Below are 19854 nucleotides of genomic sequence, written 5' to 3' on the forward strand. Positions count from 1 at the left end.
CGTCTCGCCATCTTTCTCTCTCTCTCTCTCTCGTTCTGGCTCTCGTCGTGAGTGGATGCTGTGGTTTTGGGTGAGCTGGTGAGGCGACATGTTGGGGCTTTGGGACTGTTTGCAATGTGGAAGGAGAAGGTGTTGGTTGATGGTGGTGCCCTGCAAAAGAGGGGGTCGCGAGCGAAACAAAGAGGGATCCTGCCTGCTTGCGGGCACGCTTTTGTGCGTTTCCCGCGCGGTGGTTCGAGGCGACGACCAGCAGCTTTACCAGCCATTTGGGGACACAAAGCTGAGTTCGGCCAATTATAAAAGGGATTTTATTTTTACTTTAATTTTCCCCGTGTTTGTTTAAGAGGGTCCCTCATTTAGGAATTTTAGTTTTTACCTCACCTTTCATTGTTATTTGCATTTATTTTCACTAAATCATTATTTGTTGAATTTGACTTTTCTTGTCCTGGTTCGTTTCTGTCTGTGGGGATCGGATAACCCCTGTGCGTTTTCCCGATCAGATAAAACCTCGAACCTTCCCGCACGTGTCACTACCTCCAAGTTGGGTATACGCCTCAGAGTTAAAGCTCGTTTTGGCCATTTGTCCTCTTGGGGTCTTAACCCCAGGGACACGACAATATGGATATGAAGGACAAACGAACTTAACTTTCAAGTAGTACCAAAAAATATAATTAAGACTTGGACAGCAACAATGGATGTGACTCTCACCGTTTGTATCTGCAAATGATACCACTATTTCATTGTACCCGATTATCGCACCTTAGGGGGCAGCTGCGGATGGTTTGTGGCCCAATAATTTAACGAAGTGTCTGACCAGGATGACGGCAGAAATTAAAGGTGGCAGGAATTTGTCAGCTGTTCAGAGTACTGGTGATTCTTTGCAATAGCCACCTTGGGATCTTTAACGTCCACCACCTAATGGTAACGCGTGCACAGAACACCTCGTTTAACGTACGTCTACATATTATATTCCACTCAAACATTGAAGTTTCTTTCGAATACCGTTTTAAACGTATGACATTTGTGAAAAATATCGTTCTACTCTGGAATGTTAAGAGATCAAAATGTCTCAAACTGCATTAATTAAGGTGCAATAAGACGAAGTACAAGACTCGTGATATAGATATGGAAAATGCTTCAATCAATTATCCAATTCGAAGAAAAAAGAAATTATTTCACAAGGTTTTGAAGTGTTGCTACGATCGTGTGAAAGTTGCAAAGCTGGCATCACCATTTGTATATGTGGTATCAATTTAACCGCTACGAATCGGAGCACTTCTTAGCGCAAGTCATGCATTCGAGAGCCATTTGGTACATCGTCGCGGTAGTCTGAGACTGTGGATTAAACTGCAGTGATCAATTCCTTCTACAGGTAACCAAACATATTATTGCAGTCGTTCCCAAAAGCATGCAAAAGCTGGACTGATACCAGTACAAAATGACGATTTTATGTCAATATGCAGCTAGAAAGGAAAATTAGTATTTGGGTGACAGTCTAAGTTGGAGTTGCTCAATTGTCAACAAGTACACAGCTGAGACAAAGTAAAATATAATAGTTTGGAATTTCAAAAGGGAAAGCCCATATATGGAATTAATTTATAAGCGTTGGACAGCTCGACTTACAAAATTTCAACTGATGTTTAATTAAATATGAAAAAACGATGGAAAATAAAAAAAAAAGTCGAAAATGCTCTCACACTCATTACACTGACCCTTCACCACAATCCCAAAACGAAAGTAAAAAAATAATAATAATAATTTGCACATTTACGGATCAAACAGCTGAAATGGCAAGCCATCAGAACCTAGGTTTGTTGGTTTAATCGACCTTACTGTGATTACATGACTTTTCGTCAAGCTTTTAAATGCTATCTTGCACAACACGAAATAAATTTTCAAGAAAGTATAATTCCCGTAAAGAGGAAGGTAAAAGTACCAGTAAATACATACATCTATTCTTGTAAAACTCCAAGTGGCAGCAAGTGCAGAATCACACAACAGACTGTACAGTGGCCAACATGTGAAATCAGACATTGGTACAAGTGTCTTTCAAAAGCAATTTCGTTCAATTCAGTCTTGTCACGTCCACTTTTCACCTTCCCCATGCCTTTAGCCAGCGGCCTCAAATCGGCAAGCACATTGTCAGTGGAAACGTCTGGCAAATTGAAGAGTCCAGAATGCTCATCCTCTTCGTCCCACGTTGCCTTGAACTCATCACCAATGGAGACAAGGAGTCGGTTGGAAGCTTTTCATCAATGCCGCTGATCTGAATCAGCAGTGGTAGAGTGAGAAGCAGAAAGATGATATTGATGGCTGCATGCTGATATGTGTCAGTCTTCATGTCTCCAGCTCTGCTCAGCCTCCACCTCGGTGCTTACGATAAGCAAAAGCTCACAGTGCTTGCCGCCAAACTGTTCTTTTAAGAAGCGCCTGCAGGGCCACAGTACAAAATGTTAATAGCAAAGGGTTAAACATGATTAAACTATCACCTCTTGAAAGGTTTTCTTGAAAAGGTTTAAAACACAATTTTGCACTCCACCCCCCCTACTTCCACCTCCCTCCCCCAGTCACCATAAGGCATAGACATAGGGAAACTAGGATATTTATAATAAAATATAAATTAATTGACCACTCCACTCCACTCGATGCAGTATGCCAAAATAAAGACGAAAGGAACACTAAATGTCAGTTCAAATATTTATTAAATTCAGAGTGGATAATCCACCATTCAGGATGTTCTATACGATTCCAGATGCCTACATGGTGCGCTGACGTAGTGAATCTGCCGCCGAGAAACCGTGATTTGAGAAGGGTTTTGATCACGTGGTGCATTTTTACCTTGACACAGTGACTGGAGAGGGTTCGTGATCACGTGAGTCACATATGTAGCACTGATACCTCGCTCATATATATATATTTTTTAATAAATGTAACTGTAAAACGGGATTTGCTGAGGCATGATATTTCTGCTGATATTATTTGACGTCACATTATCACGCATAACACAACGACAGAGGTAAATGTATCGAGTGGCCCCGCCCCCAACAACAGAATTGACAGTCGTAGTCCACCCCTCGTATCCCTTCCTATTATTTTACAAAGGATTCCTATTCCTATTTTATCAGATGTAGCCAAGCGACTTTTCAGAGAAGGTACTCCAACTTTAGCTTTGTATGTAGCAGATGGGACTGGCAATTTTTTCCACGCCGTCCCTATACTGATAAAATGAAAATATTACAGAACGAGAACGGCATTTGGTAGAGCACATACCTTCGCCATGCTGAACAGTTTACATTTTTGGTCACACAATAGGCTGAATCTGCATCCGGACCATTCGCCCTTGTCACATACCAAAATCTAATCCACTTGTTCTTGTCATCTACCCAACTCATCAATCATGTTTTGTCATAATCCGTTGACAACTTTTTGAAATATCATGCTATATATCGTTTTGGCCCCCACCTCTCAATGGTGAAGAATCACTTTAAAAATTCTCGTATCCAGATCTTCACACCAAAATTGAATCAAATCTTCCTCGTCACACATCCAACCTTGTCCACCAAATTTCATCCGAATCCGTCCACAACATTTTGAGATATCCTGCTATATATAGTTTTTGGCCCAATTTCTCGATAGTGAAGGAACACTTAAAAATTATCGTATTCGGATCCAGATCCAGATCTTCACCAAAATCTAATCAATCCGTCCTTATCAAACACCCAACCTGTCCACAAAGTTTCATCTGAATCTGCCCATACATTTTTGAGATATCCTGCTCAGACAGACAGACAAACAGTGGTGAAAACATAACCTCCATCCACACCAACAACAGAATAAAAATTGAATGAACGAAAGAATAGGCAGATATATGCTGAACCCACCGAAGCTCATCCTCTGATCCGATTCTCTGAGGTGCCTTTAACTTGGAATCGAGGTTGTAGTAGCAGCCATTAATCTGCCGAACACTGATCCAGTGCTTGCGCTTCAGTGGTAGTTGCAGAGGGCCCCACCGCATGCCTGACGGTATGTTCAAAATGAGTCCCAGCACGTTGCCAAAGGCAATGCCATCCACATCTCTGTGGGAAGAGAATGGTGCAAGCGAAAAGCAGTTTAACGAAGAGTGCAGTACAACTGGTGGTAGTGAGTGGACACCATGTATTACTCAGTGTCATCTCATGAATCAAGAATCACACCATTTTGTAAACAGGTGAATGCACTAAAAATAAATAAAGAAAATAATTCACCGATCACTCGAGCGTTATTATTTGCTTTCATTGTCAAGGCTGCTGATGACATTATATGATGATGGGCGTTTCCTTTGTGTACGTATTCATAGTTCATCTTTAAGAACGAATTATTGCTGCAAGATTAACGACTCTGCTGGTTAAATCTACAAAACAATACTGAACGAACATGCCCTGGTGATGAAGCAACCATTTCTCAGCATACGAGACTTTTTTTTTTATTCATCAGTCGTATCCAACATGGCGAAATGCGAGACACAAAGAGTGCGGATGAGAGTGCAAGAATGGAATGCTTCCTTGGCATCTTGAAGAAGCACGTCCATGAAAAAGGAAAGGCTACAGAAAAAGCAAATAAGAAAAAAATGTACACAAATGATCTCAGAACATGACTTCAGACATCTTCCATGGTCACACATTGCTCAGATCTCAAAGGAACTCGGCATGTTTTGGAACCACCTAATGGAGATTCTTCACTTCCCGTGTGTGTAATCTATAACTAGAAGGACCCGCATCGTATGGAGGTTATGTTGTTATTATCCTTATTCGAAGTGTAATTCAAAATACCTCTCACTGCATAATTGAAAACACCTAACTGTAATGGAAAACATGGGGACAGCAATACTGTACTGTAAAGGGAGGAGACTTGTAAAACCCTCGCCCACCTGGAGGCGCCACTACACGATACACATTTACATTTGCAGACAACTTGCTTCCCCCCTCCACTTCCCTCACCTACCCCAAGACCACTGGCAAAAATAAAAACACCCGTATACACCAACTGCGGTCATACTGATCCAATGTAGCAAGTCTGGATGTAATTGGCCCAGAACTGTAGGAAGAGCAGCATGACAAACAAACACAAACACACACACACACCTGTCTGTAAATTAAAGCAAGGATAATAAATATCTGTGTGTGCATGTGCCTCAACAACTCCAAAACCAGAAACCTAGCGAACCAAAACTTTTACCCTGCAAACTGAAGGTGCTCCAAGGTATTTGGGTAAATTTTAACACCACATTTGAAGATAATCAACTGATCGCATTATGAAAAAACAAAAACAGGCTTACTCTTGGTCAGCCCACGTTCACCTCGCAGGGGTCTTAATCCAAGAATTACACAACTGCCGGTTCATAACCTCCACACACCTTGATCTTACATGAGCCTTGAAAAGAGATCGAGTGCGCGTATGAGTGCATGTGTAAACAATCATTTTGACCAAATCATTACCAAGGTATCACCAAATGGTGTGAAAAATTTGATGGGATTCAGAAAAGTAACAAACAAAAACTAGCACAGCACTCAGTAGAGGGAATACCTCGGCCAGGCTGAATAGTCCACGTTTTGTATCCTACCGATAGGCCAGATCTGTATCCGGACCTTAACCAATGTCTAATGGGCTTGTTCTTGTCACTTAGCCAACTCATCCACTAAGTTTTGTCATAACCTGTCCACAACTTTTTGAAATATCATTCGTACTATTTATCATTTTCGGCCCCATCTCCCAATGGTGAAGAACACTGATAAAAATTCAAGTATCGGGATCAGATCTTCACCAAAATCTAATCAATTAGTCCTTGTAGTACACCCAACCTCAACCACATTTTGTTCGAATCTGTCCCTAACTTTTTGAGACATCCTGCTTACAGACATACAGGGTGACAACATAACCTCCCATCCACCTTAGGTGGTGGACGTTACCAAAAAAAAAAAAGACCACACCAATCTGAAAATGACACAAAGACAACAACAACAACAGGCATTTTAAGGCCATTTTCCCTGCGAGAGCAGGGGTTAGCCTTGCGGTCCCCATGACAATCTTCTCCATTTTGCCCTATTTTCTACATCTCCCCTTGTTAACCCTCTTGCCCGCATTTCTTCTTCCACCATCTTTAGCCAAGTCTTTCTCGATTTTCCAAATCCTCTACTTCCTTATACATTCATTTCCATCACTCTTCTCAACCAGTCACTTTCATCCTTCCTCAAAACATGACCAAACCATCTCAACCTGTTCCTCTTCACAGCATCCATCACAGGCTCTATTCCCATCATCTTTTGCAATTCATCAATTGTCTTCCTCTCTCTCAACGATACTCCGCACATCCACCGAACCATTCGCATATCCACCCTTTCCAGCCTTCGTTGGTGTTCTACGTTCATTACCCATGTCTCGCTCCCATAAATCATAACACTTCTCAAACATGCAGCATACACCTTTCCCTTCAGCTTCAACGACACTCCCCTCCCCCCTCGTCAGCACGCCACTCAGTTCCCAAAACTTCTTCCATGCACATCTCACTCTAGCAACCGTTGCATATCTCAGATGACGCAGAGTTTCATGCTCTAGCACTCAATCTAAAATGACACAAAGACAGATACCCCAAAATCAGTCAAGTGAAACCAGACAATTCATGTCATTACACCGACAGAGTGGATGCAAAATTGCATACAAATACTTTGAAGATTGTTCTCGGTTTAAGGATCTTGTTTCGCATGAATGTTTTATTTGATTGCTCAACCATGAAAAGCAGATTGTTATTTATTTTTCTTGTGAATCGAGGCTCATGGAACAGCTTGTACACACACAATCACATGCCAGACAAATACATTAGTAGACGTCAGTGTACATTTACACAAATTAGGACATTAGTAGACAATGGAGAAGTAGTTGTAGTATATATAATTTGAAGTTGGGGTCTGTGCATCCCGAGCCAAGGGTTCCGACGGGAATGCAAACAGGCCATCCCATTGTGTCAAGAAGACAAAACACTTGAGTGTTATTGTACCACTTGGTTGTTTTACGTCATTATCGGCCTTTCAAAGCCTAGACAACTTCATAGTGCAAGGTCAAACCATCTAGGCATTGTGATTAAACAAATTAAAAAATCACACGGGACAAACATGATAGCTCAAGGGTTGCGTTCATAATCGTCAATAGGCCGTCTCATCTGGCTTTGATTGCTGTCCCAGTGGTAATTAGACCATCACTCTGGTGATTCACAGACAGGGAATTGTATCGATTAAGTTGGGTGACCTTCTGCTCACATTCGCTGCTGGACCTCAAAGATCCCATGGTGTCATTCGATAAGAGCAGGTCATTGTGTGACTATCCTGGCCAAATTCCCTGCTGCAAAATGCAAGAGCAATGCATCAGCAGTAAAGTCGCACATCCGTCATAATGTATGTAACCAGTGGGCCTAATCAAAGTTTGAAACACAGAGTCATATACACGTTCGACAGAAGCAAAACCACATCAGTCTGAAATTCAATTTGACAGATTGCTTTGGAGACAACTCAAAACTATCGGATACAGAGTGTCAGTGCGGCCAAAGCAATTGTATGTGTATGTATGTATGTATGTATGCATGTATGCATGTATGTATGTATGTATGTATGCATGTATGCATGTATGCATGTATGCATGTATGCATGTATGCATGTATGTATGTATATATATATATATATATATGTGTGTATGTGTGTATGTGTGTGTGTGTGTGTGTGTGTGTGTGTGTGTGTGTGTGTGTGTGTGTGTGTGTGTGTGTGTGTGTGTGTGTGTGTGTGTGTGTGTGTGTGTGTGTGTGTGTGTGTGTGTGTGTGTGTGTGTGTGTGTGTGTGTGTGTGTGTGTGTGTGTGTGTGTGATTAACCAACATTAAGCCAAAAAATAAATGTTGGTGTATACTGTATATATATATATATATATATATATATATACATTGTTACGGTTTTTAGAACCTTCACTAGTAAATTTTAGTAAATGTTTCCCTTATAAATGTTCCCCTGTAAATATCCCCATCAATTGACTTGTTAAAGATTGCACCCTCGTTAGTCCATGTACAACACATAGCGAACCATAGGACCTCTCCGTAGTTATTTCATTATTGTGTGTTTCAGTGAAGGATATGTTCCCAATAGTTGAATCTGCGTTGCATTAATCAAATAAGATAGGCCCCATTCTGTCCATTTTGCTCTCCCTCTCCAAATTGTGGTACCTCGCTTGCCAGCAGCGTTCGCCGCCGTTGCACTGGGCTGTTTACTGGCACCATGCCGCCATAAGCCATGCGGTCAAGCCGAGGAAGAAGGGGGCGGGGCCACCAGAACAAGGTGTGGCACGTCGACGCATCAGCAGAGGTGGAGTCAGCGAGCCCTTTGCCGGCCAACCAGCACCGCGGTGAGCCAACGGGTAGGCGTGTCATCAGAGCCAGCGGCTTGATTTCGACACGGGCAATAAAAGCGGCTGTGAGGGACTGCTTACGAGAGTTGGGTGAGAAGGTACGATGAGAGACGCGTGAGAAGGTGCCGATGAGAAGAGAACGACCTGGAGTGCGCGACGAACTGGCATCTCCCCCATCTTGTTCGAGAGAGAGAGCGTTGACACGAGCCATATATTATATACGGAGCATCCCAGTCCCATCGCTATATGCAACGTCCGCTCGCGGTCAACGATACGCACTCGCTGCCTGCCAGGGTTTTCCCGCCACGACGCGAGTCGACTCCTGGAGCCGGACCTCGATGCCTACCGTCTGCCTGGGCCTTCTCATTCCTTCCAGCCATTCCTGCCTGCCATTCCCTGTCGTGTGAGTCTGTTTGTTTGTCCTGGGGAATAATATAAGACTGCTTAAGGCTGCCCTGTGTACCTTCTTCTTCTTCGTTCTGGATATTACTTTCGTTTCCTCTTCTTCTTTGGTTTTGTACATAGTTAATAAATATCTGGTATTCCTTACTTTGGCTTCTTCTTTCCCCTGATCGCTTTAGTCCCTTCTTCCCATTGAATACCTGTGGCGCGATTTTGGCCAAACGCTTTATAGTCGGGTTTAGTCTCTTGCTAACGGCCTGAGTCGCAGCTCGCTTCGCTCGGCGCAATCCAATCACGCTGCGGCCCGGGTGGGAGTATTTCCTCGCTTACGGCCGGTGGTAGTACTTAGGTATTAAGACAAATTGGGCTTACAACCCTATTTACTATCGACCGGAAGTGACGTCATACCCCCAGGACCGGTTGGACGGCCAGCTTAACAGGACAAGGGGATTAACCCCCCCTTGCTAACGGGAGTGCCGTCCCCCGGATCCGTAACAATTGGTGTCGAGGAGTTGGGATTTGGACCCGAACCAAATTTTAAAACATCTAAAAATTTGGTCAAAATTTGGAGCGGCCGAAATTTTATTTAATAGTCCAAATTAAAGTCGTGCCATGGATGGTCAAGGCGGTCGGATGCCGGTGGGGGAGATAGAGGAAGGAGTAGAGTCGACCCAGGACCCCAGGGAGGAGATGGGGGAGATGCAGGAGGAAAGCAAAGAGGGTGCGGTAGCGGGGGTTGCAGGTGCACAAGATGGCGGCGCCTCGCACGTGGCCACGGTAGCCGAGCCCGCTGTACCAGCGGGCTTCGACATGCAAGCCCTCATGGCGCAAATCATGAGTGGATTGGGAAGGCTAAATGATAGGATCGATACTCAGGGGGAGCAATTGGGAAACCAGATACAAAAATGTGGGGAGAGCATGGATCGCATGTTGAGCGGGAAAAGCACACGGGTACGCGACGAGGTAGTGCGGTTTGAGAAGCGCGGGGTGAGCAAAGCACAGCCGGGTGGACCAGGATAGAAATCGCGACACGGGGTGTGAAAAACCCGACGGCCGCCGAATTGGACAGGGCAAATTCAGGTGCAGCGGCGGAAAAAGAATTAATTCAGAATGAAATGGTTATAGTTGAAATTGGGATTGAAGAGACGGCAGAGATAGGAATGGAATCGGAGAAAGTGATGGATAATGTGCAAAGTCCGTGCTCGCATCATGATGCCGTGCTTAATCCTTATAAAGATTTGCAGGTGTTGGAGCGAGGAGGAAGAAGAATCCCCAAGGTGAGCCGGGTAGTGTATGGGGCGAAGAGATTTTCCGGCAAAGTATATGGTGCAAAAAGATTTTGCAGGAGAGTGTTTGGCGCGAGAGGGTTTTTCGCGCACTTGGGATGCAGGCGTAACCCGGGCGTTCGTAAAAGGTCCGTGGTGCGCGTTATGAGTGGAAATGGCGCGCGTGTGCGAATGGTGCCAGAGCGCGAGTGTGTTACCGAGTGCGAGGAAGAATGCACAAGGGAGTGTATGTGTGAGGGTGAGAGTGACACGGTGTGAGTTGGTTGTGGCGAGTGAGAAAGAATGCACACCTGGAATGGTTGAGCGTGTGCGAGAATGCACACCTGGGTTGGTTGTGAAGCGCGTGATTGAGAGTGTGACGAGGGATTGCACACCCGTGAGTAGGTGTGCGCTGAATGGGTGGATACAGAGTACGTACCAAGAGTGTGCGCAAGACGGTGCGCGAGAGAGGTGTGTTACGAAGTGTGTAACAGAGTGTGCGAATGGTGGAATGGATGTGCGAGCATGTGCGCGAGTAAAATGCATGGGATGTACGAGAGGCGTTGGAGCGCCGGGTTTGGTGAATGTAAAAAGGAACGCGTGGTGTGAGCATGTACGGGGAGCATCGACGTTAAACGGGACAGTGTTCAGACCGACGTTTAGCCGACGCGAGCTCCCGGTCCGTGCCGGGGTGTGTGGGTTGCAGGAGCCGGCGGGGATCGGTGTCGCGTCGCTCCTGTTCGGAGCGTTGTGCACGATTGGGGCCGGGCCGGGCCCCGCCCCACACAGTCGAGTCCGCGCTTTGCCGGGCAAGGCGACTGGCCCGGTTCGAGGGGAGGTAGGAGGGGTCGGAGTGGCGCCTCCTTGTGGTGGCGGCGTTCCACCCGGGCAAGGTTGGCCCACCGCGCATGGGAGCGAAAGGCCTCGCGCCGGGATGGTGCTTTAAACCTTGGCCCAACCAAACCTCCTCCCCTGAACCGAATGCCGGACGGACCCAACCTGCAGGCGACCAAACCACCTGAATGCATTGCGCTGCTTTGCGAAGCCGAGCTATGAAAAGGCATTGACGTACCGAGAGGCTCGTAGTTCAATGGACGATTGATGGTAGCAGTGAAATTGATAGTTATTGTTTGAAATTGATAGGGAATTGGCTTGGAATTACTAGTGATTCGAAATTGGGGATAGTGCATATGATTGGCAAATTTGATGGGCAAAAGTGATTGGCAGCAATGATTGGCAAATTTGATTGGCAAAAAAATTGGATGGGCAAAATTGATAATGGGAGATGCCCGATGTGGAGGGATGGCAACTCTGCCATCCCTCCCATCCATCAGGGCACATGAGCAATAGTTTATGGGGTTTTGGCTGTGCAAACTAGCCCAGGAGGGTTAGGATAAAATGATAGGATTTAGAAAGATGACCATAGGTAACATTAGAGTTAAGTAGCGACATGTACCTGCAGAGGGGACGTAGCAGATTAGTGGATTATAATGACGTGGGAGCGCCTAGTAAAAGGGAAGACGGGGGGGGGGGGGGGGCACGAGTTTCAGAAGGGAATAGTCAGCTTAGATGATGCAGTGTGTGTGCAGGAAGTTCTTTGTGGTGAGCATGATGATTGGCATGATTGTGCATTGAGCAGAGTATGGTGAAAGGTGTGATTGTGCGTTGTATTGAGTGAATGGTCCTGGAGGAGAGACGGGTACAAGTGCCACCAGGTGTACAGGTGACACCAGGTGTGTGGGCACAGGTTTGCAGGTGAAGCACAGGTGTATGGAGAATGGTTGGATGAAATGAATGGCATGGAATACATGGAGTATGGAATAGATGGTCTGGAGTGAAGGGAGCATGGAATAAATGGAGTATGGAATAGATGGTGTGGAGTGAGTAGTGTGGCATATGTGGAGTGGAGTGGTTGGTGCGAAAGGAGTGGATGGGGAAGATGGACCCCTTTCACGAATACCCGGGGAGGGTAGCTTAAAAGTAGGTAGAGGGAGTAGGTAAATTGTGGTGGATATTGGCATCTGTGGTGCGTGTGGTAGAATGGTGTTTGGATGGATGCATTAGTGGAGTGAAATGGCTGGGCGTTAAATGGTTAAATGGGCACTCCGCCACTGTTAGTCTGTCGGCCAGGTGAGGCCGCAGGTGGGCTCTGGGAGCCAGTAGAGTTGTTCAGTGGGGCCCGAGGATCCGGAGGACGGACCCGGGTAGCCCGACGCCAGAGAGGGTGGTAGTGGGGTAAGGGAGCCAGAGGGCCTTCCCCAGGTAGGTTAGGTTAAGGAGCAGGTAAGCTCAGAGGCAACTACAGTGGCGGAGGTGTGCAGGTGAGCGGAACTGCTGGGAGCGCCACACGACCCAGCCCGGAAATTGTGCGAAGGCACAGGGTGAAGAATCGGGGGAGTGAGACCCCAAATTGGTGAGCACCACAGATGGTCAGTGGGAATTGGTTTTTAGAACCGCATTGTGTAAGATGGCCAATGGTTTTGCAGGGAAAGACCCCGGGTGGAGTAAAAGTGTTAAAGTCATTTTGAAGGTCGTTAGGAGAAAATCTCTTCGCACCATCTACATCCACTCACCAAGGTGACAAGACTCCACACCATGTGATTTTTGCAAATGTTTTTGGAATGGTGAGACGCATCATGACGTGGGGGCGACATTGTGCTTGTTTGTTCCATCTCTTCCTCCTTATGAGGAATTGATGAAAAATTGGGATTGTGGACGAATTTGGTATTAGGGGAGATATGGGGAAGACAGGACAATAGAGACGGAATTTGTAAATGTGTAGAGTTTTGTAAATACGGGGTAAGGGCAAGGGTAGGGTAGGTGACAGGGGGGGTGACGTACGGTAGGGACGAGCTTTCTCCGCTCGCTCCCATGCGCACCTCACCTCTGCATTACCTTGTTTGGATGTGTACCCTTGTGACCTTGCTCCGATGCTTGCTGTGTCCTTTCCTTCCCCACTCACGGCTTGTTCTTTTGGGTCCGGGGGGGAGTGCACAGGTAGCCGCACTTGTGTGCCCGAGCCGCCGCTGCACAGCCTGCCTGGACCGGTACACCACCTTATGGACCGCACGACTTGTGGCCGAGCACCACTTTATGGACCACACGTTTTTGTGGCCAAGCACCACACCGATGGACCCCACGTGTTGGGGCCTGACCCCTCTGCTGGGACCGGCCAGGATGGCCAGAGGCAAAGCTTGCTTGCGGACCACGGTGAGGTGGCCCCCTTTGCCATACAGGTGGACCACCCTTAGTTGGCCCCTGTTGCCCCTAAATAAAAATGGACGCGTTGTGTGCCTTTTTATTATTTTCAAATAGGCAGAAAGCCACAAGACCACGAATAACAGCAAGAAACATCGGACCAGCAGAGCAGGGGAAGCAGGAGCTGACAACCAGGTCAACAGTTTGTGTTCTTTATTGAAATGTGTGAAATGAGCACTGGATGGTGCTTTGGTGCTGATTGGTGCTTTGTAATGCTCTTGTGCTCGGGGGTGCACTGCAATATCAATTGTGCATCCTCGGGCACTTGAGTATGGTGTATCGGTGCAGTGCAGTGTATGTTCTTCCTCTTTGCAAGAGATTATTTTTGTCTCCCAAAATGACAGGTCCTGGGTTTGCAGTGTAAATACAAATTAGTGTTTTGTAAATAATGCTCCCCACCGTAAATGTATAGTTTGAAGACCATTCCGCAATTCGGTTATTCTGTGGGCGTGAGTCTGTTAGGTAGGATGCAACGTAGCAGGCGGGACATACGTAGTTGTTTTAAAACTGTCGCACTCAAGGGTAAGGTTAATAGTAGAGGGCTACTACACCTGAGTGTCACATTAAGTAAAGCTATTTCGGGCCGGGAAAGCCCTGGAGGAAAAGACGGGTGCTGTGTTACGGTTTTTAGAACCTTCACTAGTAAATTTTAGGAAATGTTTCCCTTATAAATGTTCCCCTGTAAATATCCCCATCAATTGGCTTGTTAAAGATCGCACCCTAGTTAGTCCATGTACAACACGTAGCGAACCATAGGACCTCTCCGTAGTTATTTCATTATTGTGTGTTTCAGTTAAGGATCTGTTCCCAATAGTTGAATCTGCGTTGCATTAATCAAATAAGATAGGCCCCATTCCATCCATTTTGCGCTCCCTCTCCAAATTGTGGTACCTCGCTTGCCAGCAGCGTTCACCGCCGTTGCACTGGGCTGTTTACTGGCACCACGCCGCCATAAGCCATGTGGTCAAGCCGAGGAAGAAGGGGGCGGGGCCACCAGAACAAGGTGTGGCACGTCGACGTATCAGCAGAGGTGGAGTCAGCGAGCCCTTTGCCGGCCAACCAGCGCCGCGGTGAGCCAACCAGTAGGCGTGTCATCAGAGCCGGCGGCTTGATTTCGACACGAGCAATAAAAGCGGCTGCGAGGGACTGCTTACGAGAGTTGGGTGAGAAGGTACGAAGAGAGACGCATGAGAAGGTGCCGATGAGAAGAGAACGACCTGAAGTGCGCGACGAACTGGCATCTCCCCCATCTTGTTCGAGAGAGAGAGCGTTGACATGAGCCATTTATTATATACGGAGCATCCCAGTCCCATCGCTATATGCAACGTCCGCTCGCGGTCAACGATACGTGCTCGCTACCTACCAGGGTTTTCCCGCCACGACGCCAGTCGACTCCTGGAGCCGGACCTCGACGCCTACCGTCTGCCTGGGCCTTCTCATTCCTTCCAGCCATTCCTGCCTGCCATTCCCTGTCGTGTGAGTGTTTGTTTGTCCTGGGGAATAATATAAGACTGCTTAAGGCTGCCCTGTGTATCTTCTTCTTCTTTGTTCTGTATATTACTTCCGTTTCCTCTTCTTCTTTGGTTTTGTACATAGTTAATAAATATCTGGTATTCCTTACTTTGGCTTCTTCTTTCCCCCGATCGCTTTAGTCCCTTCTTCCCATTGAATACCTGTGGCGCGATTTTGGCCAAACGCTTTATAGTCGGGTTTAGTCTCTTGCTAACGGCCCGAGTCGCAGCTCGCTTCGCTCGGCACAATCCAATCACGCTTCGGCCCGGGTGGGAGTATTTCCTCGCTTACGGCCGGTGGTAGTACTGAGGTATTAAGACAAATTGGGCTTACAACCCTACTTACCATCGACCGGAAGTGACGTCATACCCCCAGGACCGGTCGGAAGGCTAGCTTAACAGGACAAGGAGATTAAACCCCCCTTGCTAACGGGAGTGCCGTCCCCCGGATCCATAACAATATATATATATATATATATACAGATGCTGAAAGATTTGCAGCTCAGGATTCTTTTTTTTTTTTTTTTTTTTGTATACAGAGTCGAGGCTCGTGAAAGAGCTAACATTTATCAAACAAACAAATCAAACAAACAAGTAAACAAAGTATATAAAAATGGGAGCGGTCGACAAGATGGGGAGAGAAGGGGAGGAAGCACACAAACACAACATTTGAGGGCAGGGACATCGGGAGATGTGTGGGAGGCAGAGGGCCTGGGGGGAGGCAGGATAGGTATAAAACGCAAGGACACCAAGGACTTCCAGGAAAGAAGACAAAAGCCACCTCAAAAAAGTGGATTTGGGGTGAAATTAGCGGGGGAAGAAAAGATCAAGGCTTTGGATTGGGGAAGATAAGAGATGGTGGTGAACAGCCGTTTTAAAGACCTGGAGGGAGGAGTGGGATTGAAGAGAGTGAGGGAGTTTGTCCAGAGGCGGGAGAAAAGAGGAATGAAGGAGTGAAGGTGAGCAGAGAGTCTTGAATTTGGCAGTTTAACCATAAGAGGGTTGCAGGCACATCTTGTGCGACCTGCAGGAACATTTGGGGGACAGAGCCCAGAGAGAGCTGGGGGAGCAAGGCCGGAGAGGAGTCGGTAGAAGATGGAAAGACCACCAACCTGCCTGCGGTGAGTAAGTGAAAGGCCCTCGGAGATAGCGTCATCGCGGGAGATTCCAATGATTCTGAACGCTTTGGTTTCAACAGCGTGAAGATGAGCTAGGTGTGAGGCAGGAGCATCAGCCCAGAGGGGAGAGCAGTATTCCATTGAGCTGCAGATGAAAGCCTTGTATGTGGTGAGGAGCTCAGGTGTGCCAAGGAAGGACTTCGCACGACGGAGGATGCCCAGTCGGCGACTGGCTTTGGAGGCCAGCTTGGAAATGTGGTTTTCCCAGGAAAGATCATGGCAGATAGTGAGACCCAAAAGCTTGAGTGACAGAACTTCTTGGAGAGGATTATTCAGAAAGTAGATGGGAGGGTTGTCCAGTCGGTCTTTTCGGAGAGACATCGTAAGAGTGTGAGATTTGTCAGGATTGAAAGACATGTTCCACTTGTTTGCCCAGTCTGTGATTTTGTCCAGGTCTGCAGAGAGTGAGGAGGCTGCAGACTGCCGATCTGAGGGATGAGGAATGGAGAATGGAGCGGCAGAGAGTGCAGTCATCAGCAAAGAGATAGAGAGGATTTTCAAGAGAGTCAGAGAGATCATTGATGAAGACCAGAAAAAGCACGGGGCCCAGAACACTGCCTTGGGGAACTCCAGCCTGAACAGGAAGAGGAGATGAGAGAAACCCATTCAGGGCCACACGTTGACTACGTCGAGAGAGAAAGTCCGCCAGCCATGCGTGGAGATTTCCATGGATACCAAAGGAGGAGAGTTTGGCGAGCAGAGCGGGGTGCCAGACCGTATCGAAGGCACGTGATATGTCTAGGGAGACAGCTCTAATTTCCTGTTTGGCATTGAGGCCCTCCATCCATTATTGAGACAGCAGAAGCAGCATGTCCAGAGTAGAGTGACCTGGTCTGAAACCAAATTGATGATCAGAGATCAAGCCATTGGAGAAGAGGAAAGATTTCATATCCGAAGCAATGATGGATTCCATGACTTTGCTGATAATTGGGAGAAGGCTGATTGGTCTGTAGTTGCTAGGATCTGTTTCTGCACCTTTTTTGTGCAAAGCGGTGATGTGGCTGATTTCCAAGCAGATGGCAGTTGACCTTGAGCAAAAGAGAGGGTGAAGAGAACAGAGAGAGGGAGTGAAAGAGCGGAAGAACAGGATTTTAGGATCCGTGGGCTGATGCCGTCAGGTCCAGTTGCAGAATCAGATTCGAGGGTTGACAGAAACTTTTCCACATTGTCAGGAGGAAAGGACACGGAGTCCAGGAGCAGCTGGGTACGACTGGTACGGTGGGTACAGAGAGGGATGGGTTTGGGACACAAGGTTTTTTTTTGGTTTTTTTTTGTTTTTTTTGTATACTGAATCGAGGCTCGTGAAAGAGCTAACATTTATTTCACAAACAAATCAACCAGACAAACAAAATATACAAAAAGAGGGAGCGGAAGACGAGATGGGGAGAGAAGGGGAAGCACACAACCACAACATTTGAGAGCAGGAGAAGTGTGGGAGGGAGAGGGCTTGGGGGCAGGAGGCGTGGGAAGGGGGGGGGGGGGAGGGGGAGAGGTATAAAACACAAGGGGACCGAAATTAGCAGGGGTAGAAAAGATCAAGGTTTTGGATGGGGGAGGATGAGAGATGGTGGTGAACAGCTGTTTTAAAGACCTGGAGGGTGGAGTGGGATTGAAGAGAGTGAGGGAGTTTGTTCCAGAAGCGGGAGAAAAGAGGAATGAAGGAGTGAAGGTGAGCAGAAAGTCTTGATTTTGGCAGTTTAACCGTCCATCACTGTTTGGTGGACGGTACAACACACATATGAACAAGAGGTGGGAGCGAAGGGGAAGCCGTAGCCAGAGGTATTCCTGGGGGTGAGGTGGAGAGAGTGCAGTGCAGGGCGAGTGAGGAAGAGAGTTTTTGATAAAGATAGCAACCCCACCTCCAGGACGAGGCTCAGGTCTATCATACCTGAGGAGGGAGTAACCCGGGAGAGATACCAAGGAATCAGAGACATCATGAAGGAGGAAAGTTTCTGTTAAGCAGATCACGTCTGGTTTGTCAGAAGCAACCTGTATGGAGAGATCAGACATATCACGTGCCTTCGATACGGTCTGGCACCCCGCTCTGCTCACCAAACTCTCCTCCTTTGATATCCATGGAAATCTCCACGCATGGCTGGCGGACTTCCTCTCCAGTCGTAGTCAACGTGTGGCCCTGAATGGGTTTCTCTCATCTCCTCTTCCTGTTCAGGCTGGAGTTCCCCAAGGCAGTATTCTGGGCCCTGTGCTTTTTCTGGTCTTCATCAATGATCTCTCTGACTCTCTTGAAAATCCTCTCTATCTCTTTGCTGATGACTCTACTCTCTGTCGCTCCATTCCTCATCCCTCAGATCGGCAGTCTGCAGCCTCCTCACTCTCTGCAGACCTGGACAAAATCACAGACTGGGCAAACAAGTGGAACATGTCTTTCAATCCTGACAAATCTCACACTCTTACGATGTCTCTCCGAAAAGACCGACTGGACAACCCTCCCATCCACTTTCTGAATAATCCTCTCCAAGAAGTTCTGTCACTCAAGCTTTTGGGTCTCACTATCTGCCATGATCTTTCCTGAGAAAACCACATTTCAAATCTGGCCTCCAAAGCCAGTCGCCGAATGGGCATCCTCCGTCGTGCGAAGTCCTTCCTTGGCACACCTGAGCTCCTCACCACATACAAGGCTTTCATCCGCAGCTCAATGGAATACTGCTCGCCCCTCTGGGCTGGTGCTCCTGCCTCACACCAAGCTTGTCTTCACGCTGTTGAAACCAAAGCGTTCAGAATCATTGGAATCTCCCGCGATGAAGCTAACTCCAAGGCCCTTTCACTCACTCACCGCAGGCAGGTTGGTGGTCTTTCCGTCTTCTACCGACTCCTCTCGGGCCTTGCCCCCCCCCCCCAGCTCTTTCTGGGCTCTGTCCCCCAAATATTCCCACAGGTCGCACAAGATCTGCCAGCAACCCTCTTATGGTTAAACTGCCAAAATCAAGACTCTCTGCTCACCTTCACTCCTTCATTCCTCTTTTCTCCCGCCTCTGGAACAAACTCCCTCACTCTTCAATCCCAAGCCTCCCTCCAGGTCTCCCACTCCTCCCTCCTCCCTCCAAGTACATGCTTGGCTCTAATAGGTGGTATTGCCCCCTTTGGCAGAAACAAACTCAATAGGCGTTTCTTATAACTGTCTACCAGTCTCTGACATCGACTGGGAGAAATTTTTCCCCAATCCATGCAGAATTCTTTCAGCTGTGCAATGTTTGACGGGTTTCTTGCATGCACAGCTCGTTTCAAATCCCCCCACAACATCTCGATGGGATTTAGATCCGGGCTTTGACTTGGCCATTCCGGAACCCTCCATTTCTTTCTTTTCAACCATTCCTTGGTGGAAATCACCATTCCATGGTGATTTACTGGTATGTTTAGGGTCATTGTCATGTCGCAAGGTCCTCCTTCGGTTGAGCTTCAACTCTCCGACAGATGGCCTCACATTATCCTCAAGCACCCTCTGGTACAATGAAGAATTCATCGTGGATTCAATGATGGTGAGCTGCCCCAAACCATAATATTTCCACCACCATGCTTTACAGTTGGTATCAGGTTCTTGTGGTCAAATGCTGTCTTTGGTTTTCACCAAACATGTCTTCTGGTACTGTGGCCAAATAGCTCTACCTTTGACTCATCTGTCCAGAGCACATTGTTCCAGAAGTGCTGATCTTTGCCTAGGTGTTCATTGGCAAACTTTAGTCTTGCCCTGATGTTCTTTCTGGACAGCAAAGGTTTCCTCCTGGCACACCTCCCATGTAGATCAAATTTGTGCAGCCTCTTTCTAATGGTAGACTCATGCACTTTGACATCAACAGTGGCAA

The 19854-nt window shown here is 47.1% G+C and overlaps 1 protein-coding gene across 4 annotated transcripts in view; it reads right to left on the bottom strand.

Moving 5' to 3' along the window:
* Positions 1-1426: 1426 nt before the first annotated feature.
* The window catches only part of JOSD1 (Josephin domain containing 1), a 51234-nt gene continuing 32806 nt past the window's right edge, over positions 1427-19854 (bottom strand). For all 4 annotated transcript variants that reach the window (XM_068110432.2, XM_078774298.1, XM_068110433.2 and 1 more), the window contains 2 exons: positions 3882-4076; positions 1427-2430 (listed from right to left, as the gene is read on the bottom strand). In XM_068110432.2, coding sequence (XP_067966533.1) covers positions 2331-2430; positions 3882-4076 — 295 coding nt within the window. In that variant the 3' untranslated portion in view covers positions 1427-2330. The remainder of the gene's footprint in view (positions 2431-3881; positions 4077-19854) is intronic.

The sequence above is a fragment of the Myxine glutinosa genome, chromosome 3 (genome assembly GCF_964187855.1).
Source record: "Myxine glutinosa chromosome 3, kmMyxGlut1.1, whole genome shotgun sequence".
Classification (NCBI taxonomy): domain Eukaryota; kingdom Metazoa; phylum Chordata; class Myxini; order Myxiniformes; family Myxinidae; genus Myxine; species Myxine glutinosa.